The following is a 24,746-nucleotide window of genomic DNA, read 5'->3' as shown; positions in this document are numbered from 1 at the left end:
GATCCTTGACAAATAATCTTTATTGAGAAGTGGGACCACACGTGGCCAAGTGGACCTAACCCAAGTTTGGGGGATGGAATGCAACAACCAATGATGTTCATACCCCAGACAAGGTGAGGGGAAAGGACCAAACAAGAATATTTACTTCGAAAGGTTGAATTGATCCTATTCAGGCCTGGCCTTGTGGATGCCTAGGAAAAATTCGGTCCTAGAGCTAGGGCTTGGGATTCCCAGAGATTCCACCATTAGATTTACCTCAAATTTGGAGGAGAGGGAGGGGACCCACCAATGCAATAGCCTATAGAAGATCGAAGTTTTTCCTTGTGTCAATTCCCGGGAAATTGATGCCCTAGGTGATTTATTGGGGCTAGACTTGAGGAAAAGTGGGAAAATGGTAAAAAGAGGGTTAAAATGATCACCCGTTTAAGGGACTAGTGCCTAATTCACTTGGGGATATGGAGTCAAGGATGGTGATGACTAAGAAGTTGGTTTCTTGATCAAGGTGGCCCAAAAAGTCAACTTCATTCGATGTTGAGAGAAATAAAAGAAAAGTGACCTTCAAGCATTTATACTTCAAAGAAAATGATGCAAGCTTATCGAGACAAATAATCTCTAGGACATTTCATTCATATAACATTGGTCCATACATTAAATTAGCTAAACCATGCTCAATTCCAAATTTCGATTATGCAACAACTAGCCCTAATTTTAGCAGTATGCAACAACAAGAATAATAACATCAAAATTCACTTACAATGTTATAGAGTATATTCAACCAACATTTTGTTCACAAGATAAAGCTCAAAGAGAAGATAAATAGCCCAAATCCATACATCAAAATTCATCCATCTCCAGAAAATATCCTCCAAGGAAAAAATGTTAAGTTCTCTATGATTAGAGAGATCCCAAATCAATTGATGATCCAAATGAATATATCAAATATCAATATATAGCCTCATAAGGAGTTTGAATAAGCCTATGGGCCTACATTAGCCCCTAATGATAAAATAATGTGCAAATATAACCGCTATTAGTGACAAGCCCACCAAACTAGCTCTCAAGTGGAAAAATAAGCCTCACAAGGGGCCAAATAAAAAATTGTAAATGTCATGGGGTCCTCCAAAGGCCTAATAATGTCCTGAAGTGCCATAATGAGGAGTAAATTCCTCGGAATATGACGGACAAGGGGGTGGTCCCGTGTTCTCCAAGTAGTAGACCTGTGGTGCTCCCAGTGGGCTTGAGGGCACATAAATGACCCCATGGGTCTCCATATGAATCTAAGACACCTGTAGATCCTCTGCAAGGGTCCAAGTGGTGGAATTAATGATGCCATTACATTGTACAAGTCCTGGGACATCTGCCAAGAGTGTGGGGCTCCTGTGGGGGCTTGCTAGGCATAATCTACCAAGCATATCACAATCATCCCAAAAGTGGATCGCTAGTAGTCTCTGAGCATCGGTGAAGATCCATTGAGTGTTGTTTGCTGTTGTGGAGGCCAATGGCTCTCTATGTACACTCTATATGTGCCAATGTAGACCTTTGGGGGTTAGGATCTCGTATAGGGAGACCAAGCCCAAATGGAAACCACCTGTAATCCTGCATAAGATCCAATGCGTCCCCTAGGCTGCTAGTACAACCGATCATTAAAATAATCGAGTAAAAGAGTTTAAAATCATGGATAACAAAGTGGGCACTTCATAATGGCATGCCCTTTGATAGTGGGCTTGGCATGTGCTAGTGTCTCCAAGCTCCAAAGGGGGTTAACCAAGTACCTTATTAGGTGGTTTCAGCCCTTAAAGGGGATAGTATGTCCAAGTTACATCCCTCTAATGGGGGTGGCAAGTGATAAATAAGTGGAATGGAGTAGGGAATGAGAGGGGCAATCCTACGCCACTTTTTGGGGCATAGGGGTAATTAGATAAGGGGAAGCCCACACCTGGATGTGTAATGTGTAGGAGGGAGCAATCATGGTAAATAAGGTGCCCCGACCTTGATTTTTACACCCTTCTTTATATGTGTTTTGCCTTTTATGAATTTCTTTAATTAATTGCTTGGGGCTCAAAGGACAAGAGCATGATGTGTAAGATATAGCAGTGATTACCCCTCTTAAGGTAGGTCGGTTCATTGTCCTCTGGGGGTTGGGACAATCATGGGTTCTTGAATGATAAAGAAGGCTCATCTAGGGCCTATGGAACCAGGGTGATGACCATGGATTGGGGTATAGCTCATGTATTGGCTTTTTCCCACGTGCTAATTATTTTTCTCCCTTTCTTTAGCTTCCTCCATCTTTCCAGTGATATGAGTTTCTTTCTATAATTTATACTTATTCGGTTTGCTAGAGGACTAAACTTGTCTTTCCTTTCTGCACATGGTTGAGTTCTTTTAAGCTTCAATATTTTTTCCATCATCTTGCTAGAGGCCACAAAGTGTTGAATGAGGTAACCTTCTTGTTCATGGACAATTGTTACCTTGCTTATCAGTTATAACGATGATGATTATCTTCCTTCCTAGATGTTGTAGATGGGATCTTATGAACATATCCTACATCCTTTGATACCTTTACTTTCATGAAGATTAGATTTCATGTGACCATCTTTATTACACCTTCAGAGAATGAGTTTATCATCTACATCACTTTGATGTCTCCAATATTGCTATGTGAGGGGATCTTTCATAAGCATCCCTTTCCATAAATTCAGAGGAGACCTATTGATATGTTTAATGACTTCAACTTCTTAGAGGACTATGACTATCCTCCTCCTTCATGCAAGGAATCTTGATGACCCATCCAACCTATAGATGTCCTTGCAATCATGAAATCATTTAACCAAACTTAATTATAGAATGAAAAGATACTTACTTGTCATGTGAAGATGAAATCTTCACCTTGATCATGTTGGAAGTGGTTGAAGCAGATGCATTGATGCTTCCTCCGGATGAGATCCTTGTTGTACTGATAGGAAGATTGCCTTCTTTGCCTTCGAGTTACTTCGACTTATACATCTGACAAACTGTTGATGTACTTGGGATGGCACTGCATTGCTATCACATAAGTAGACCATGGAACCTTGTAGTATGCAACATTGTGTAGAATCATAGAGTATTGAGGTCACTTGCCATGATGTATAGAGACCCATTAGTTAGAATTGTTGTATCATAGGACTTCTTCATTTTATATTGAGTATTGTTTATACAAACTTCTATATATATGCCCTTGAATATATAAGCTCTGAGAATCCGAGATGTCAAGACTGTTCCTTTCATAGAAAGGATTCAATCCGAGGTTGACATCTTCATATAGTGGCACCGAGACTGTGGGTAGAATGGGACTTGTAAAATAAATGTCATCTGGCTGTGTATATCAGAATTGAACTGCTGTATGAGCTCTCCTAATCGAGTCTTCTGCTTGTGATCATTTGCATCTTTTGTCCGAGTTTTTTGAGGTTGAGAATGTGGGAAGAATCTGAGTATAGGTCATCAAGTTGAGAGAGACTGTAATTCAAAACTGTGACATTATATATTACTGTTGTAGACTGATCCTTGAATGTCTCTTTAAGCTGTCGTTCCTTGGACTTTAGCACCTTAGCTCTGATACCATGTTCAAGAATCTAGGGCATTTAGAGTTAATAGATTCTTCATAGCATGCTAACTATTTGTGAGGTGTTTAAACTTATTCTTCTTATTACAATCTTCACTTGTTATTATTAGAGTGTGTCTTCTTTAGTTCATCAAATAGCTATCAATACAAAGAGACAAGAACACAAGAAGTTTGGCTTTCTGCCAGGGCCAAAACCTCTCCCTCTTGGAGAGGAAAAACCACACAAAGTTATTCTTATAGAGATTCCAATTGGTGAATACCAAGGCCATGACCCTTGACCTACTAGGCCACTCCAAGACCAAGACACCAATCCTCTTCTTTGTCACTGTTGAGATCATCATCATTGTTGTACCATTGAGGCCATCACTACTGCATCATCGAGATCTCCATCACTGCTGCAACATCAAGATTATCACTGTTGTACCACCGAGATCCTTACTGTTGTATACTCATCGAGATCTTCATTTCAACAAAGAGATCTGAAATATATATATATATATATATATATATATATATATATATATATATATAGGAGAGTTGCACTTAGTTTTACCGAGATACTGATCTTCTCCATTGAGGTCATGACTGTAGTTATACTAAGATCATACTTGCATCTATTATGACTACTTCTGGACTATATACCGAGACAGAGTGTGTCTTCATGAGATCACTGCCTTATCACAATAATGTTGAGATTGTAAGGTTGCTTCAAAGGTCACTGTATAGATAGGCCTAGACAGTGAACACCGAGGAGATGAGGATTGTAGTTTTCTCACTGTAATTATTGCAGAGATATCCATGATGCACCCTACTGTACCCATCGAAGTTCCTGAGCTTGAGGATAGGCCTCCGAGAATGTCATCCGAAATTCTTCCTGCAACTGTCTTGTACTTCCTGCACCTATACGAAATTCAGAGAGAATTCGAGTTCTATTCTGTCTGTGGTAACCCTAGCCACATATAAATAGTGGTTAGTCTCCCATATTTAGTCGACGTGTCAGTGTGAAGTGTTGTGTCTATTATTTGAGCCGACTTGTCATTAATATATATTTTGAAGCCGACTTGACTGTCTTTCACATCGTTTTGCTAGTAGTCTTCTTCTTTGGAGGATGGTGCTTGTCTTGGAGGGCTACTTGACACTAGGTTGACCCATATTCATGCTCAAGAATAGCTCTTTAACATGACTTTGATTCTTTGACTTTCCTAGACCTATGGAATGAGTAAGAAACTCATTCAAATAATTTACAAAAACAATATTTATTTTTCTAGACAAGTACGAAGATCAAAATTACATTTACAAATATCGAACCTAGTTACACTTTTCTTCAACATATGGAACCAGGGTGATGACCATGGATTGGGGAGAGCTCATGTATTGGCTTTTGCCCATGTGCTAATAATTTTTGTCCCGGCCATCTTTTGCATTTTGTGGTACAATTTCCTGTTAAATGTGGCCAATTATGTTTTTTTCTTTTTTTTCTTGTAGCTGCTTCAACCTTCGAGGCATTATTCCAGGCTTGACCCAAGGTGGGGGAAGGGGATAGGGAGGCTAGCCCTATGTGGACCTAGAATGGAAATGTGGACCCAAGTGGGAGAAATGAGGAACGAGGGTATAGTGGGTGGAAAGGAAGTAATATATGCGAGGCTAGCCCTATGTGGACCTAGAATGAAAATGTGGACCCAGCTGGGAGAAATGAGGAACGGGGGTATAGTGGGTGGAAAGGAAGTATTATATGCGAATAAAGGAGTGGGACCACACACCCAAAGTCAGGGTTTCCCAAGTAGTACCACCCTAGAACCAAATGGTCAATAAAGGAGATCCCATGGGACCAAGATCCAAGGTAACAATCAAAAGAGATCAAGGGGACAAGAGCACAAACTAGCCCTATGTGGACTTAGAATGGAAATGTGGACCCAGGTGGGAGAAATGAGGAACGGGGGTATAGTGGGTGGAAAGGAAGTAATATATGCGAATAACGGAGCGGGACCACACACCCAAAGTCAGGGTTTCCTAAGTAGTACCACCCTAGAACCAAATGGTCAATAAAGGAGATCCCATGGGACCAAGATCCAAGGTAACAATCAAAAGAGATCAAGGGGACAAGAGCATAAACTATGTCCACTCTTTTTGCCAAATCCCCCCATCAATCCATACCTAGAAGTATGCATGATAAGTAAACCCAATACTCAATTACCATATGAAAAGACATACCTTTAGATTCAGGAGGCCCACCTTCAAACATACGATCAATACAGGTGGGTGAGGGACGACATGGCTGACTTAGGTGGTAGAGAAATTGCACAACGAGCTAGAAGGAGGCTACAAGGAGCTGCTGGATGCCGGCTGAGGCTCATCATGGAGAAACATTTGTCCTAGGAATATCACCCACATAGTGGTGGGTAACAGGGCCTTCATGTCCTTGTCATTGTAACATTGGTATCTTTCATTGTTTATGTATTCATCTGAAATCATTTGAGGAGGTCTCTTTGTTTGTAAAAAGAAAACCCTTTTGTAATAGGCTCTTATTGGTCATAAGAGGTCCTTGACTTTCTTCTAATCATCTCCTCAAACATATTGAAACTTCTTTGGGTTGGGTGTTCATTTTGCTTGTAACTTGATTGGAAAGGGTATCTTTCCCCTTTGAGGGAAATTCTTGTAAACCCTTTTCCAAAGGATCCTCTCTATCACTCATCCAGCAAGAGGGATCTAACTTTAATAAAAGATAAAACATTCTTTTGGGAGCTTGGGGATTTTCCCCTTGGCATCCCTTTTCCCCAATTGGGGAAGGTGTCCTTTGAATGGTTGCTTGAGTGGCTAGTTTGTTTCTTTGATTTTCATGCATTTAAGTTTCTCTAACTTTTCATCTCATTTTACATGTTATGCAAATTTAATGTGTTGAATGATCTTGCTTAACCTCACTTGATAAATCCATTTGTTTCATTCATCTCTCTATCACAATTATTTTCTTCTTTTAACTAGTAGATTAACTTGTTTTTATGTCATTTTTGTAATCTCATTTAGTTTAATTGCTACAATTGCATTAGTTGGTTTTATTGTCAATTGTCATTTATTTTTAATCAAGTATCTCTTTCATAGCAATTTGACACTAACAAATCTACTTCCAACATAAGTTGGTTGATACATAGTTTTAAAAACCGGTCGGCATGAATCGGAAACTGGTCAAACCGGCCGATTCATTAGGCAATCGGGTCGAACCAAGCAAAAGACTCGGTTTAAGGGTTGATTTCTCCAAAAAAATGAAAAAACTGGTCAAACTGGCCGGTTTATGATAGAACCGACCATTTTATGGTGAAACCCAGGGTTGCAAGGGAGTGGCTCTGCTCCCAGAGTGCGCTCCCTTTGGGAGCAACCCTGGGAGCGTGCTCCTGAACCCTGAGAGAATTTTTTTCGCTCCGTAGCCTTTTTTGCAAAAAATTCTAAATGCAATTATTTTTTAAAGAAACAATAATGTTTTAATGGGGCAACCTAATGATCAATCCTATGGCCCTAGTATTGATATGTGATTCATGGTAATGCTAAATTCTTAAAGTAAAAGTGACATACTCCTTAATCTTCATTTTCATCCTTTTACTTAAATTTTTAACATTAGCATGAAATGACTTGGGATGTTTGAGAGTGGTTACGACCTCATTGGATTTCATATGGAGAAAGTAGAATTTTAGATCTCATTCAAAATCCAACAGACTTATCAGTTTTTCAGGATTTTAGGATTGGGGGGATTGCAATGTTTCCATTGGATTTTGTCATGTATTAGGGTATGGAACTCGTATTTAATCAAGAAAACCAATCCGTCTATCTACTCTGATGTTAGTGACATTGGTTGTTGAACTCCTCTATCATGACCCTACTAAAAATGTACACATCACTCAAACAAAATCTTGACTTGACATGTTATGTTTTTTCTATCTTATGTTAATGCTTAGAGGGTGATATTAATGACAAAGATCCCTATACAGATCTAGATGTAATGACAAAGATACCTCTGGATATTAATGCTTAGAGGGTGATATGAATGACAAAGATCCTGATTTTCCAACAAGACTAAAAAATTAGACATTTTTCGTGGCGGCAAGAGGCCCAAGCATTAGCAATAGATAATAGATTTACTTGTCTTTTCTAGTTTCTAGTAGGCTAGTAGCTTTTATAACTGTTGACTCTTTCATATTTATTATGATATTTTTTGTAAACAATATATGACAATTTAAGTTTGCAGTTTGAAGTTGGCAATTATAACTCATTGGTAATGAATTATGAATATGATGCTTCGTGAAAGTTGAAAGTCGTTTCATTTCATGTCATTTTATAACATTTCATTTCATGTTAGAATTGATCACCAAAATTATATAACCTGGCTATGATATGAAGGATTAGAATTCTGTTCGAATATGAGATTTTAATGATGTGGAGCTTCAGTACTTTGATAAAGACATTATTGAGTATGTGGATTTTGTAATGAATCTGATATGTAGTGTTTTTATTGAGTATGTGGATTTTGTAATGAATCTGATATGTAGACTCTATATAATAGAGTGATCACTGAGGAAACTTAATTTTATGTTTATCTTACCTACAATTGTCTATGGTTCAAAGATTTGGGGGCAAAGTTTATTGCAGACTGACAAGGCTAGGGTGGAGAGAGTCCAGACACTTGTCTCATCCTGAAACCTTGAGCTGGATCGCTTCATACTTCTAGGTTGCCCTGTCTGATCAAAGCAACAAGTGACTGACAAAGCCCTAGGATACTTCAGACCTAGAGTAGCGAGGCCTCAGGTCTCTTCTTGGCCTTCTCTCCAAGTGATCAAATGACATCTTCGATGTGTCTGGTCAGTTGCTATTCTAGGGCATAGAGCATACACGATCGATATACCTTCTCTAGATGGATCTAGTTTATTGTGCCTCCCGGCTGTGAATTACACCCCATCTCCCCACAGATTCAACTGAAAAGCAAGATTTCTGTCAAGAGTTTGTTCCCTTCCACCTTCGATGGTTGGAGAATGGGGTTCCATTTTCCTTATGCTCCTCCCAAGATTGTAAAGGTGGGTCCCCTTAGCCCTGGTCCGCCATTGCATTGACCCTTTCATAGTGATCAATGACTCCCATGGTGAAGTCATATCCTGGGCCCTTCCCTTTTATTTTGTCCTTGGCCATCATGACTAGTAGGCTTTGGTATTCTCTCTCTCTCTCTCTCTTTCTCAGCATTAGGAGCTATAGTCTCTGGCCTTTCTATTGTGTCACTGTGCTTACAAAATCTGGTCTTTTGGCAAGAAGTAGACTTTTAACGGTGAGCTTATATCTTGGCTAGATTCTGAGTTATATTTCCTTCCTTTCATGATTTTGCTTTCAGTATTGGTATAGTAGTTGCTTTTAGACTCCCGCACTTTAATCACACTGGGTACACCTTTTTGTCCAACTGACCTGATTTTAAGTTTTGTGGTCATTTGTGGGACATTAATAAATTTATCTTGTTTTATGTAATGTTTATAAAAGATATCCTAAATGCTATTATGAATGAGAATTCATTCTTGTTGGCTTCATTTGCAAATTCATGAATGATATTTTGAAATTTTTGTTTACCATGTGTATGTGTGTGTGCATTGATGTATCCTACTGGTATTCTATCTAGGCCATTATATAGATTTGTCATAGCTGTACCTGATCCAGTACTCATATCCATGTTCGTGCAACTTACTTTCTAGGTTTTCCAGAAGACCTAGTTTTTTAGGAAGTATGCAATTCATCTGTGCTGCATATCCTGTTTCTTCTGTAGCGTCTTACTTTTCCAATGTTGAATTGAGATGCCTTTTGTTGACAGTGAGTTGGCTGTTTGAATTTTTTTTAGTGTATTTGGTAGGCAGTGTCTGGAGTGACCAAATTTACTTATATAATTCTTTTGCTTCAGGTGGCTGTATCTAGACGCATGGAATTCATGGGAAACCGTCCTCAGACATTATTTGAGTTAGTTTACCATGCATTATCAGATGTAGTCTTTATCGAGCTAATTTTGGTAGCTGATAAATTGTATTATTTGCTGACAAATTATTTACTCTTCCAGAATACTTGATGCCTCATTGGGTGCAACAACATCACAAGATTGTTCCCTTAAAATGGCTTTGCCCTTAACTCAGGTATATGTTAATTCTTTAATCTGTGGTACTTTATGAAAAAATGGCTTTGCCCTTAACTCAGGTATATATCAATTCTTTAATCTGTGGTACTTTATGAATCACGGTACAAAATTGAATCTTTTGATATATGAGCTCAATGATTGTTTGCTTATTACTGGTGCAGGTTGTTCTAACTTGTATGGCAAAACTGCAAGATCAAAGTTTTTTTTCACCTGGAGGTGAAAGTGCAGATAATGTCACATGTGTTGATCTTCTGTCTACAGCACGCCTGTCAAATAGTGCTTGTCACTCAATCTTATTAAAGCTTGTTACTGCAATTCTCCGCCACGAGTCTTCTGAAGTATTACGGAGACGGTATTTCAAATTGAATATTTGAAACATAGTTCTAATGATCTACTATTCTTGTTCCTCATTTTTTATTTCTGAAGAAATTTATTGAACCTTTTGCATTTGCAGCCAATATGCAATACTGCTGAGTTATTTCCAGTATTGTAGAGGCATGGTTGATTCAGATGTGTCGTTGGCTATAAAGAGAAATTTATTGCTTGAAGGACAGGATGGAGAAGATGATGTAGAACTTCAGAAGGTAATGAGGTTATATATATCTTTTTTTCATGAGAAATATCTTTATATTCCATATGGGGAATATACATTTTTCAGTCCTCAAGGGACTGTTCAAACTCAACAACATTGGGTCAAAGCCATTACAACAAAGCTCATCATGTCACTTATGGGAATTGAATCTGGATGGGGAGTATAACAATTTCTCTTCCCAACCAACCGAGATAAATCCAGTTTACATAATACTTTCCTTCCTTAAGGAAGATAAACCCAACTGATTTAATGGTTTTGTTCCCTATATTTTATTTTGAGCTAACATGTTTGGACCATTTATATTTGTTGATGTTGTTCTTTGACTTATGTTTAGTAGAATGAATATTATTTGTTAAGGTTTCATTTTGATTCATGTTTTATAATTTTCTCAGATAGACAAAGACCATGCAGAACTGGCCCAGATGAATTTCTCAATATTGAAGCGAGAAGCCACAGCCCTTTTTGAAGTGGTATATTTCTGTTTTATTTTCACTTGGGCTAACTATGATCCTTTGATTTGGTGTCACTTTTTAATTTTTTTTGTACTTCCGAAGATCAAATAATGAATAATTAAGATATTGAATTGTTGCTTTATGCTACTTGTTTATACAAATACACAAGAACTTTGCATTCATGGTATGGCCTTTTACAGTTAATAGGAAAACTTTATGGTTTCCTTTCTTAAAGGTCTTCATATTTATTTTCTTGTTTTTATTCAATTTAAAAGTATCTGACGTTTCTTCCTATTAAAACAAAATCTTAAATTCATGAATATTAGTTTAAAGTATAGTTCACATAAAAGAGCATTGTTAATTTTTGCCTCCATTATTGTCCCACCATACGATCCATGCTATTTTCAAACTGGAGGGTTTAGATCCAAAAAATTACAAGATCATCAGCGTTGGACAGATGTATGCCAAGTTGTATGCTAACAATATCTCACGTGGTTATGATGAGCTTTAGTGGAGACACCTCAAGGCTAGAGGAAAGACAAGTTTTTGCCTAGAGTATTGAGGCATTGATTACATCTTCACTCTTCATGCTATTATTGAGTAACCTTGTCACACTCTTCTAAAGTCGTTTGTTGTTTTCTTTAGAAAATAATTCGAATTGGTTTTTAGAGAGGACTTGTTCCAAAGGTTTTGTAATATTGGTATTTCAAAGACCATTTTGATTTGCATCATGAGATTTTGTGAGTTAGTTCTTGGCCATATCCACATTGCTCATGGGTTATTAGTCTTCATTGGGAGGATTGTAGGGGTCAAGGATACCCTCTTTGGTAGATTTTATGTGGGATAAAATGGGGATGGTTGATGACACCATGTATTGATCTCATCTCATTTATTTGCTGATTACATGATCCTCTTGGCCTATTTGTTGAAAATGTAACTAGTTTCTATCTTTATAATTGTTGTTTTACACATTTCAATATATATCTTATGTAACAAAGAAAAGAAGAAAAGAAAAAGTTATTATTATTAAAGCATGAGTTTCATGCTTCTTATTGGTGGTCTTCTAGGTAAAAGCATGTTCTTCATGCTTCTAGGGTTTTTTAGGTCTTAGGATTTATTGTCATGAGTGAAAGGAGTCAACATCATGTTTATAAGACCCTTCTGGGCAAAATGTAATTGGAGAAAGAATTATTTTTGAGTCGAAAGTCTTGGGAACTCCAAAAGTACAAGTTGGCTTGGACAACTTCAAGTCAACCTAAAGGAGGGAATTCGATCCCTTGGAAAGGCTACATAAAGGAGCAGTTCGACCTCATTTGGGGCTGACTCACTAAGAAGTTCGATCTCAAGGAAAAAGTTCGATCTATACCTAGGAAGCAAGAAGACAAGAAGAGCAGAGGTCTAGAAGAAGAAGAAGACTTGTTTTTGGGTTATCTCTCTTTTACACGTGTGAAAGTCTAGGGCTTTTGCAGCTACAAGGGAGGCTGTAATTGCATATCTGAGTTGCAATCGATCGAAGTGTAAGTTCTTGTTGCTGGAAGGAAGAATAGTTTGTCTTGACTCTTGACCTCGTTGACCTTAGGAGAAGTTTTCTTGCTCAAGGAAGGTCTCTAGAGGAAGTTGGATTAGGGTTTCTGCAACTGCTCTATGTGGAAATTTATAAGTCTGACACATCAGAAATCCCTATTGCATTATCTAGTTTATTATCTCCTATTTGTTCTTTCCATTAACAAGTTATTTATAAATATAAATACTGAAATAAACACAAATGAAATCGTCACACATATACAGATCAACAACTGAAATAACTGAGACAAACACACAAGGGACACTGTTATTTTTGGACAATCGTCCCCAGAAAAACCCAATGTGGGAAAACTGATGCAACAAATATAAGGGTTTTATTATTATGCAATTTCTGAATAACTCACCTTTCAGAGATTTTCCTTGGCAGAAGTACCTCTCTTCAGAGACAGATATTCCGGCTGATTAGCAACCGGATGATTGATCCCACAACAATTTAGACAGATCCTTAGCTGGATAGCGAAAGCTACTCCAAGCTTCCTTCTGGAATTGCGTCACCCTCTAGGGACTGCGTCAGCCTCTACGACTCTACGTTTGCCTCTCAGCTCCCAATCTGCCCCACAAAAATTCCTCAGCGATGCCGATTCAACCCAACGTCAGCTCTGCAACTCTCTGCGCTTCTTGCATCAGCCTCCGCTGCCTCTGCGTCAGCCTCTTGGCCCTCTGCGTCCCCTGCGGTGGCCTGCTCAGCCTCTGTGTCAGCGTTCCAAGGCTCTACGTTGTCTCTCCGACACTTTCTCTGCCTCTTTGATATGTTTTCTCGGCCTTCTGCCGAACTGCCCCTCGCTGCAACAGATCACTAACTTGATTTCTCAGCAAACCCTGCTCCAAAAAATCGAATTCTTGATGAACTTGGTGTATCTCCAACTGACCCTCAAGCCTCCTCTTATACTTTTCTTGTTGATGATTCAATAGCCGAGATTAAGTCCATAATCAACGACTAAGATTAGATTTGGCTTGGTCCTTGTTATTTAGAACTTTCTCACCCATATTATATTAATACACATTAATATTTTAATTTTCCTAAGTTTAGACTTAGGAATCCCATTAAAAATATTAATTATTTTAATATCTCTGCATCTGTGTGAAATTTCCCCAAACAATTTATGGGTTTTGGAGATCTCATGTGGCTTAGCCTCTCCACCAATTTTCATGGCTAGAGCACATTCGATGCTACCAAAAATCAACACTATAGGGGCTGAAGTTGTAGGTCGAAGTAGCAGTGTTGATGGTAGGTTGAAGTTGCAGGTTGAAGTTGGTTGGTGCTAGATCAAGGAAGGACTTGTTGGAAGGGCTAACTTGGTACTTGGAGAAGGACTGGGTTTAGGGGTTGGGTCTTTGTTGTCTCACTGAAGGCAGATTTTGTAAGGAGAAAAGTTTTCCAGGTTTTCCCCTTGGTAGGGGTTTTGCCCTAACTTACAGCCTAATTTTTATGTCCTCTGTTGTTACTATTTTTGTTCTTGATATTTGTTTGATGAAACGATCTAAAAAAGAACACAAGAAGACTAACTAAGTTCACAAAAAAATATTAAGGTCAAGGAAAATTGATATAATAAGCTGCCACTTTGAATTTTCCAACACTATTCGCCTGAGTGGTTGTAGGGATAGGTTGAAATTATTTATAACTTTTTTTTTTGTCTTTGACAATTGATGGTTAGTGTGAGTAAGATTAAGGTTATGATTTTCATTGTATGGAATTGTGTTTTTTTTTGGCTATTGTTTCCACTTCTAAGGTGATGTGGTTGAGGTCATCATGACCTATACATACTTAGGGGTTTAGTTTTTATGGCGTTGGTTATCTCAAGACACACTTTCGCATTGGAGCATAGCAAGGGATATGGTTCCCTTGCCCTACATGAGAGATTTTGTTTTCATAATCACTTATAGGATATCTCATAAAAATGCGGCTCATGGACAAGACCATCATACCCTCTTTCCCTTTGTGAGGTTTGGTACCTAGTTTTCTCTAGACTAATTGGTCTAGGATAGAGAGAATATATGCCCTTTTTCTAAAACTATTATTCGCTGCAAAAATATAATTTCTCATTGCATTGTCCATACAAAGTTATAGGCCCATCCTTTGTGCCTCAAGGTTATCTTTAGACTTGTTTCTTTTCTTCACAATCTAGACCTTTGGTGACTTGGATCATTAAAGGGATTGGTATAACTAGTTTGCTTCTTGCTCTTATGAGGCTCTTATCTTAGTGAGCCTTCGTGTATGGACACATTGTTTGCCTATGGAGGTTTTTAGGTTGTGTTGCATTGGTTTTTGGGATGAAGGAATGATAGGGATGGGGAGATCCTTAGAATGTCTAGACTCTAGAGAACACCTTCAAACTTTTTAAGGGAATGCCTCTATCTTTGTCTGTGTGTGTATAAAGCCTTACACATTAGTTTTGAAAAAGCTCAAGCAATTAAAAAGGGTAGAGTGAGATCCTACTATTATTAATTGGACATGAAAAATTGTAGTTTAACTTTAGGAAGGCTATGTGTAGCTATTTTCAATTTGCAATAATGTCCATGAAGGGGCTATGAGACAAATGGCCAATACCAAGAACAAGTTTTCTTCTTCACATTTCTTGTTTTCAAAGATTATCTTAAAAGGCATTCTCTTCTCAATTGGGTTTTGTAGATTCACACTTAAGGTTAAGAAGGTAATTGAATAGGAATTTATTCACATTTAGTACCCAATCCGTGTCATTACTATTCAATTGTTTTCATAGTGCTTGAGGTTGGGATGTCAGAAGAATTGGACTTGAATATCTTCTCGACACCCATGTACAATATGTAAAAGCTAAGATGACCTCAAAATTGATAAGAACAAGAGAAATAACCACAAGGGTCAAAGCTTTGAGATGTTGCATTTTCTGACTCTATTGACATGGGCATTGCTTGATGTAATATTGTTGTTAAGGTAGTTAAATCACTAGAAATTCAAATCAAACTCATTATACAAAACCCATGTTTTGCGCTGCAAGTTTGCATTACATTACTAACATTGTTATGTGTAGCTGTCTTGAATGATACTGATTCTTGCTTTGGGTGATTCATCACTTGATAAATCTACCTTCCTTATATCCTTAATTGTTCTTATAGAACCCTTGACAAGTTCTCTAGAAAACCCTAACCTAAGGGTATGATAATGTCAATGTTTGAAACCCTAAAACTGCTTAGGGTTATTGGGAAATGCTATTTGAAGTTTTTGTTGATGATGTCATGTTTGGGATTTCGGTATGATCATGAAAACCTAACTTGTTAGGGTTGAATGATGTTTGTCTGAGATCCCAAACCTTTGAAATTTTGGAATAGTGGGGTTTGCTTTGCTATGTTATGAAACCTTAGATATTTAGGGTTTGGTTGGGTCTATAAGCAAAAACATTGTTATGTATTTAGAGTCCTATGAGTGAAACCATAGGTATGTGTTCATTTGGATGAAACCCTAGCTTTTTCTAGGTCGGTATATGTCTAACATTTTGATATTGCCTGACATATGATGTGCTTATAATATGCTGATGAATTCCTAGATATATGTGTTGAGCTAAGTGTTAATGGTCATGAGTCCTAGGGTTTGGAAACAAGCCCTAGTCAAAGTTTGATGGTCTAGGATGAAGATGTTTGAAAATCTAGGGTTTAGTAGCTAAACCCTAGTAGTGGTTAAATTCTTTAGTCTGTATAACCGTAAGGAATTTATGAATCTATATAGTGATTGCTGAGAATTTGTAGATGGAAATCTAGGGTTTACATCAAACCCTAGTAGATGGTAGTCGTGATGTTGATTAAGCTGTGATTGGTTTTGATTGTTGAAGCTGGTGTATGAAATCTAGGAAATATATGAAATCCTAGTGAGTAGTCTAACCTATGAATTTTGAAAGGTGTTAGATTTATTGATCTGATTTGTTTATATGGTTTTCTATATGAAAGAACTTGTCATGTCATTGAAAGAATTTTGATAACCTAGATATAATGAGCTTGATATCTTGATGAGCTGTGGATGCAATTTAGGGTTTGTAACAAAAGCCTAGGTAAGAAGTTGAAGTATTGAAATATAGTCTCTTGCTGATTATGTTTGTAAAGTCTAATTCTTCCGTGATTCTGATATGACTAACTTCATGTTTCTATAGATTTGGTTGTACTTGCTATCTAAATTGTGCAGGTACACAATCTTCAAGATGGTGAAGATGTTCGTAAAATAAAGTTGAAGTGATAAGCATGATGTGAATAGTGATGATAATAACTCTAATGAGATGGTTGGAAGCCACGAAAGATTCTCTAATGATGAAAAGAAGAAGCTGATCTCCCTGGGTTAAGAGGGAGCCTGAATAGAAGAAATCTCCCTGAAGTTAAGAGGGAGCTTGGATAGAGGAAATCTCCCTAGTTGAGAGGGAGAGCATAGCTGTGATTGGAGAATGAATTTTGAAGGATATGTTGCTGCATGTGAAGTAGGAAAGGAAAGTATATGATTGAGGAATCTTTTGTCAAAGATTCGGTTAATAGTCCTATTGTGTTGAGAAGCAACATCTGATGTCTAGAAGACCCCAAAGGTTTGTATTTGATCATGTACATGTGAAAATATTTTATTGATTGGGGTTGTGTTTGTACAAGTAAATCTCTTGAAGGTTTTTGATAGCATGCTAGCTACTGATTAGTTGGATCAGGAGAGATTTGTTGTCCTTGATCTGTTGGATCAAGGGGTGATGAGGCTTTGTGAGTGAAGCATTGCTTGGGAGGACATCTGGCCGACACTTTGTGTTGATGTTTAGGTCCCAAAGTTGGAAAGGCGACATTGGTCATTGAGCTCTGGGACGCACCTAGATCTCTGGGTTGATGGTTAGCAAGTAAGCCTGATGATATTGAGAGAGGTTGAAAGCTTGAGTCCATCTTAGTCCCACCCAAATAGATTTCCTTGGTTAGGAATCTAGTCCGTTGTGGTGCCTAAATTGTTGAGAGACCAATGGATAGATTGCCTTGGTCAGGAATCTAGTCCGTTGTGGTGCCTAAATTGTTGAGAGACCAATGGATAGATTGCCTTGGTCAGGAATCTAGTTCGTGGCATTGTGGTGCCTAAATTGTTAAGAGAGAAATGGATAGATTGCCCTGGTCAAGAATCTAGTACATGGCATTACGGTGCCTAAACTTCTTCGTAGACGATGTGTTTTGAGATCTTCCATGTACTTCTTTGATTATATGTAAATATGAATATCTCCCTACTTAAGAGGGAGTGTTGAAGAATTTAACTAGGTTTGGTCTCCATAATTGTACTTGAAGTCAAAACGTAATATATTTGTCAAAAGAAAACAAAAAGGAATTTTTATTATTGATTTAATTGACTTGTTAAAGCATGGGTTTCATTCTTGGGTCAATTGTTATAGGTCAAGCCTCCATTGTAGGCTTTAGGATTATTTATTTAGGTCAAAGTCAATTTGTTTATAGGTCAAAGACTCCTCCATCAAGTCTTCCTCTGTCAGCTTCAAGTAGATCATCATCAAGTCAGCCTCGTTCAAGTAAAATCATGTTGGCCTAATCTTAAATGGAGACACAACTAATCATGAAGTCATGTCGGCTTATTTCCAAGGAGAAACAACTATATATACAAGGCTATACCTCGCTCCACAGTTCAGTGTAGAAGCTCGCATAAAATCTCAGAACGACAAGTTCGAATATCTCTAAAATGAGGCTCGGTTTATCTCTAAAATGAAGTTCGGATATCTCAGAAAATGAAGCTCGGATTACCTCATGTTCGGTGCTACTACTATAACACTGTTTCGGTACCACAACAGTGAGAAGGGTCAACGTTAAGGGTATAACTACAGTGATAATGGTTCAGTTTGAGTTTAAGGGTATAACTACAGTGATAAGGGCTCGGTGTTACAACAGTGAAGATCTTAGTGCAATATCTGTCCCAATGTAATTACAGTGATGAGAGTTCACAATAGTGAGAAGGATTCGGTGTCTTCACAGTAAGAAGTGATGATGTCTCGGTGCAAACTCAATGGCAAGTATTCGATGAAAACTCAGTGACAAGAATTTAGTGACATGGATGCAAACACAGTGAAAGAAGGATGACTTGATGGAGGTAGTCTCGAGTCTATGTTGTAAGGGTCTTGGTCGTCTCATTTGGAATCTACTGAAGGAAGAACTTTGACTGGGTTTTCCCCTATAGTGGGGTTTTGCCCTGATAGTGTGCCTACATCTTGTGTTCTCTTTTATTGGTTGCATGGCATTAGTGTTGATGATAAGAAAAGTTAATTATAAAGAACAAATAATAATAATGAAAACATCACAAGATATTGCCATAATCAAAGAAATCAATTAACTGCCTCCTCTGTGGATTTCTCAACAATGATGACTAGGAGATCTGTTAAATTTAGGTATGTTCTATGGTTAAGAGCAATTTATTTCAATTTTCTTGTTAGCCCAATATCAATGTCCAGTTTAGCAATCACATTAGCTTGATAGTAAAATGCAGATAGAACATAAACTTAAACAGTAGAAGACAAGCTAAGAGAAGAGGACAGAAGATGTGGCACCAGCTAGGGACAAACCCCAATGTGGGGAAACCCTTGATCAAATCTTCTTATATTCTTCAATAGTTCAACAGAGAGAGAGATAGTACAAATATACAGAACTGATATTTTATGACAGCAACGGTTAAGCCTTGACCAGAGAAGTCAATGCTGGTCAAACTGGAGAAATAGTCCTCTAAGTGGCTTGGTCAAACCCAACTAACATCAACCTTCAATAGTAAGCTTAATGCACCCAAAAACTACACAGCTGGTTCTGCTCCTAGGAAGATCCTCCACATGGCAACAACAGGCTGCTGCAATCACGATCCAATCCGGTCAACACTTTGACCCAACACTCCTCCACAAGATGCTGTTGTCCTCCACTGTTTGCTTGCTGCTCCTGCAATTCTGGTTAGGGCACAATATGCAGCCCTTAACCCTCCATGTTGTCAACAAACTAAGCCCTTCTAGGGCTGTGGTCCACCTAGGAGAGTCTCCCCTTATGCCACATTGCCTCTTGCAAGCATTGTTCACCTCAACGCTGCCTTGGAACAACCTTAGCTGCTTGCTATGGCTTGCAGCCTAGCAAAGTAGCTAGCTGTAATTGCGGTCTCCTCCAACAGGCCCAAACAGTCACCCCAAACAACAATATCTTTCCCTCTCCTAAACTTAGCCTCCAAACATACATGTCCACGATTTCCTGAAGCATACCTTTTTCCACGCTGTCCCTTGACCTCTCCTTGTTGCGACAACGGCTTCCACTTTGGTGTGGATCAGGCCTCACTTTGCTGCGGATTAGGGCTCCGTAGACTGTGGCTAGATCTCCCTTCAATCTGTGGCTAGATCTCTTCTTTAATTGCGGTTAGGGCTCTCCTCTTGACTGCGGCTATGGCTTCTTAGATGACTGCGGCTAGGGCACCTTTGTGACCTTTCTTTCCACCACGTCCTCCTTGTGAGAGGACAAACCCAAACGAGTGGAGAGAGAGATCATGAGTGATGTGCTCCTCAAATGACTTGAGGTCTCTTCTATTTAAATGCAACGTTGAGGTTGAGCTAGGGGTACTTTGTTCCCTGGCCGACCTTGACAAATTGTCAATAATACAAATAAATTCATATCTCCATAAATACATGTCGGAATCAGACGATTTTTAGATCAACCCTACACCTCTCGGAGAGAGGAATCCAAGAAAAATATCAACTACCATAAATAAGGTGACTCACATGGAGTTTGGCCCTAGTTGCCAATTTTAACAAGATCACTTTTCGATGAAGATGACATGGCTATTTTTCATTGAAGGGAAGTAATGAAGAAGATGGCTGATGCCCTACGAAAAAGTCTAGAAGAAGAAGGCTCCATGATGAAAAAGATGAAGTTCATGACATGATGTAGAAAGAGGAGCCCTAAAAGCAATTGATAGTACCATGATCTCCACCAAAGAACAAATTGTTGCTGTTGGAAACAAGTCCCTAGTTGAGAGGGAGCTTGGGCAAGTCCCTTGTTAAAAGGGAGCTTGGGAATATTCCTTTTATGGGAACGTATAGATCCTCCCTAGTTGAGAGGGAGAGATAGACACATCATTTTTGTCGTCACTGTATGAAGAAAGAATGGAGGATTGGGTAAGCATCTGAGAATGATACTGATACTATTTGAGGATGTGGTAGGGCATCCAATAGGTAAGAGTAGTCGAAAAGGAAATTCCTTGAGGATGTGTTAATCCATGACAGGGATGGTCCTAGAAGGACATACCTTGTGAACATATGGATGGGGCATGTGCCTTGAGAGACAATGATGAAGGTGTCTATTAGTCATTGTTTCCCCAACATTGTGCTCTTATCTTGTGGAGAGATAGAGCTATTAGTCAAGGCCTTGCTATGTGACAATGTTGGTTGATATGATGAGATGGATTGAGATAAGCTGAAATAATAACTTATAAGATGACTTACCAATTGAACTCTTCTTATGAGAATTCTTCAGTATGAGAATGTCCATGTACCTTGTATGGATTATGAATACCTCCCTAGCTAAGAGGGAGTGTTGAAAAGTGTAGCTAGGCTCAGTCTTCATGATGTTCGATGTAATCATGATTTTATGTATTTGATGAAAAGAAAAATTTTATTATTATTATTTTAGCATGGGTTTCATGCTCAAGCTTATCTTATTTATAGGTTAAGCACCCATTGAGTGCTTCTAGGGCTTTGTCATAATATCTAGGAGTAAATTGAGTCATTGTAATATGTATAAGACCCATTTGGGCATCATGCATCAAGTCAAAGAAATTTATTGTAAATTCAAAGTGCCATAAAAGACCCTCCAAGGCCTTCTCAACATGAAGTCAACAAGTCGGCCTCATGATGATAATTTGGCTCCATGGAAAGGGTATATATATAAGGAAGTCAACCACATTTGAGACCATTTATCAGGCTCACAAGAAATTCGACCAAGGAAGAAGAAGGAACCTAATACGTAGTGAAGGGAGAAGAGAGAGCGAAGCATTTAGAAACTGTTTTTCGTCCATCTCCATCTCACGTGCGAGAAAATTAGGGCAACTGTTGCAACAGAGACCGAAATATTGCATTCACATTAGGAGGCCGAAATCAGGGAAAAGAAGGACTATCATGCAAGATGAATTGCTAGAGAAGAAGCTGTTGTCCAAGTGAAGGAGAAAAGAGAAGAAATTCACCATATTTATCTCACATGTGCCAACTAGGGTTTCTGTAGTAGAAGCCAAAATTACAGTCCTGAAGCAGTAAGTCGAAATTTTGAAGAAGGGCCGAAATCTGAAGTATTGGAGCAAGTTTGACTGGTGTTGACTTTGAGGAAGAGAAGCTCATCAAAGGAAGGTTTGACTTGTTCTTGGAGGGGTCTTTGTCAAGGGTCTTAGGTCTTGGAATTCGTCACTTGTAGTTATACAGGAAGAGAAAAGTTCTTATGGGTTTTCCTCTCTAGAGGAGAGGTTTTGGCCCTGGCTTACAACCTACATTTTGTCTCCTCTTGTCTCAATGATCTTCATTGTTTGGTAGTTGTTTTATGATAGAGAACATTAATAATAATCAAGTGAATATAGAAGTTAATCAAGTTAAGTAAAAATACATCACAAGTAGTTATCAAAGAAAGAGAAATCACCTCATCTCGCTGCCCCTTGATTTCTCAACAATTTTTTGTATGAAACTCAAGTGGGTGCCCACCAAACTTGGAGTATAGGTAGCCTAGACCCTAAGCTTGATGTTTAGGCCCTTTAATTCCTAAAAAATATCCCTACAATTTCACTGCAAGCCCTAGATTTTTGCCCTTGGCTTAAAAGGATTGAATTTTAAGAGAGAAAATTATGGATGAAAAGTATAGTTGACCACCAAGGACTTGGATTAGTGCTTTGTCCTTTGGGAATATGGAGTCTTAGGATGTTCAAGATGAGCTAAATTTTCTCTAAGAAGGCTTAAAAATGATGCCCTAGGTACCACATTTAAGCATTTAGCCACTTCAAAGATAATAGAATTTCACGGAGAGTTCAAGAATTTCCTCCTCTAGGAACATTTATTACATGTCGTACATTGAATAAGATACGTAATACTCAACTAGAAACCCTTCCAAATTTAATTTTCAATAATTAGGGCACAATTAACACATTCTAGAAGCAACAATTCCATACATTAAACAAATTCAAGAGAAAAATTCCATCAACATTAAGCACTTACAAGATGACATGCAATATGTCCATCCAAGATCCAAGAAATGGCTCCAAAGAAGAAATGTGAATTAGCTCCAAATATCAAAATGCATTCCAAAAGATTCTCCAATAGCCAAAGAAACAAGTGCGAGTTCTTCTCATGAGATCCAATCCAAATGTGATGATAATGAGTCGCTCAAATGAGCTCTCATCTATTTATAAATGATCTATCAAGTCTAATTTTAGCCTAGAAGCCCCTCTTAGTTGTCAAATGGAGGGAAAATCTGATTGCAGTTAGAAGCCAATCACATAACCAATGGAAAATCATAAGGATAAACCCACAAGAGGGTCGAAACGCTGGCATCATCACTATGCGGGCCTTCTTAAGGCATGCGTTGAGCTCTCATTGTGCCAAAGTGAGTCAAGAGGGCTCCATAAATCATGTACTAGGGGTTGGCCCCTAAACGTCCATGCAAATCATCAAGTGGACCCTAGTTTTTTGTTTGGGGCACAAAATGGGTCTCATGGGTCTCCTAGTGATAGAATAGCCTGAATCTACTCATCGTTGAGGGCTTGGAGAATGGTGCTAGCCCTCCCATGTCTCTAGGGTGAAACAATCCTCATCCCCCTCAAATCAACTGCCAAACCACATGTACATTACTAAGCCGACTGGGGGCGTGCTTGTCTAAGTGCATCATCTCATGAATAATATGGGGCAAAGTGCAGATTGCTATGGTGTTGTAGGTGTGCACGGAATGAAGAAATGATGTTTTGCAAATATAGGAGTCCCATGGCTCTCAATGCTTCACCTGGAGGGTGTCATATGCTCCTCTAGTGGACTTAGGCCCCAGTTAAGTTGCCCAACCCATGATGAAACCACCTGCCAATCACATATAATAATGTCTAGTGCTACATCCTCACCATCAGGTACAATAATTCATTAGTGCATCTAAGTGAACCAAGCTTGTTAATCAAGGGCACATTGAGACTTCATATGGGGCTTCCCTTCCAAATTTGGGGCTTTAATATCATAATAGTGTTACCTCCCTAGGTAGGAGTGGTTAATAGACAACCTATTAGGTGTTCTCAACCCCTAAGGGGAAAGACAGGTCCTAGGTACATCCTTCAATTAATAGGTGGCATGTGAATGATGATGAAATGGATGGGGACACGAGGATCTCAAGGCCAAATGCCATGGGTACAAGGATAGCAATGATGAGGGATGTCCACATATTGTGTATATAGATGTAAGAGGAAGTAATCGTGGATACATGAGTTACCCCAACCTTTGTTTTTCCAATCCCCTTTAATTTTCTTTTGCCTTTTCTTGATTTTTCTTTGTATTACTGCTCAGGGCTCCGAGAAATTAAAGCATACTGTGTATGATGTTAAACAATTATCACCCCCTTAAGGTGGGGCAGTTCATCACCCTTTAGGGGTTGGGATGTGCATGGGTTCCTTAATGATGTGGGGGCACTCATGGGGCCCTAGTAACCAAGGTGATGGCCATGATAAGGGGTAGAACTCATGTTTGGATTTTTCCCACGTAGTAATTAATGTCCCAACCATATGTTGCATTTAATAATATTTCTTTTGTTTCTTGCTTTTGGCTATGATATGGTTTTAACTTTCTTTTAGCTGCATCAACCTCTAGGGCAACATTTCTAGGCTTGACCCAGATATGTGGACGAGGGGTGGGGGTGTGCCAGTGCCTTGTGGACCCAATGGTCATGTGGACCTAGAGAAGGAAAATAATGAAATAGGGATTGTAATGTGCGGATGGGAGTGAAAAATGTGGAACGGGAAAATGGGATCAACTACCAAAATCGAGGTTTCCCAAGTAGTGCCCATCTAAAGCCATAGATCAATAGGGGAGATCCCATGGGACTGGGGTTGAGGATTAACCCCTCCCCCATTTAAGGTGAGGGAACAAAAACACGGTCAAAGCGCTTCCTTCTTCCAAGTCACCAAATAATCCATGCCCAAAATGCCAAAGGAAAACAAGCATAAGCACCCAATTGCACAATGGGAAACATACCCTTTAGTTTGGATTTCCCACCTTCTAACATATGCTCTCGATAGATGTGCGAGGGGACATATGACTGATGCAGGGAGCAGAGATCAAATGGCACAATATATCAGCTACATTGGTGGTTGTCAGGGGTTGCTGACTGTCGGCTGAAGAGATGTAAGAGAAAAATTTTACT

At 38.7% G+C, this 24,746-nt stretch overlaps 1 protein-coding gene across 4 annotated transcripts in view; it reads left to right on the top strand.

Moving 5' to 3' along the window:
• The window catches only part of EMB3142 (nuclear pore complex protein (DUF3414)), a 447,780-nt gene that overhangs the window by 294,432 nt on the left and 128,602 nt on the right, over positions 1-24,746 (top strand). For all 4 annotated transcript variants that reach the window (XM_089384461.1, XM_089384462.1, XM_089384463.1 and 1 more), the window contains exons 30-34: positions 9,519-9,574; positions 9,672-9,744; positions 9,908-10,098; positions 10,201-10,330; positions 10,731-10,808. In XM_089384461.1, coding sequence (XP_089240587.1) covers positions 9,519-9,574; positions 9,672-9,744; positions 9,908-10,098; positions 10,201-10,330; positions 10,731-10,808 — 528 coding nt within the window. The remainder of the gene's footprint in view (positions 1-9,518; positions 9,575-9,671; positions 9,745-9,907; positions 10,099-10,200; positions 10,331-10,730; positions 10,809-24,746) is intronic.

Source organism: Pinus tabuliformis, chromosome Q (genome assembly GCF_031772625.1).
Source record: "Pinus tabuliformis cultivar Carrire ecotype Pingquan chromosome Q, CPIR1, whole genome shotgun sequence".
Lineage (NCBI taxonomy): Eukaryota > Viridiplantae > Streptophyta > Pinopsida > Pinales > Pinaceae > Pinus > Pinus tabuliformis.
Note: the sequence above shows the minus strand (reverse complement) of the source record. Positions and strands in the feature narration are given on the sequence as shown.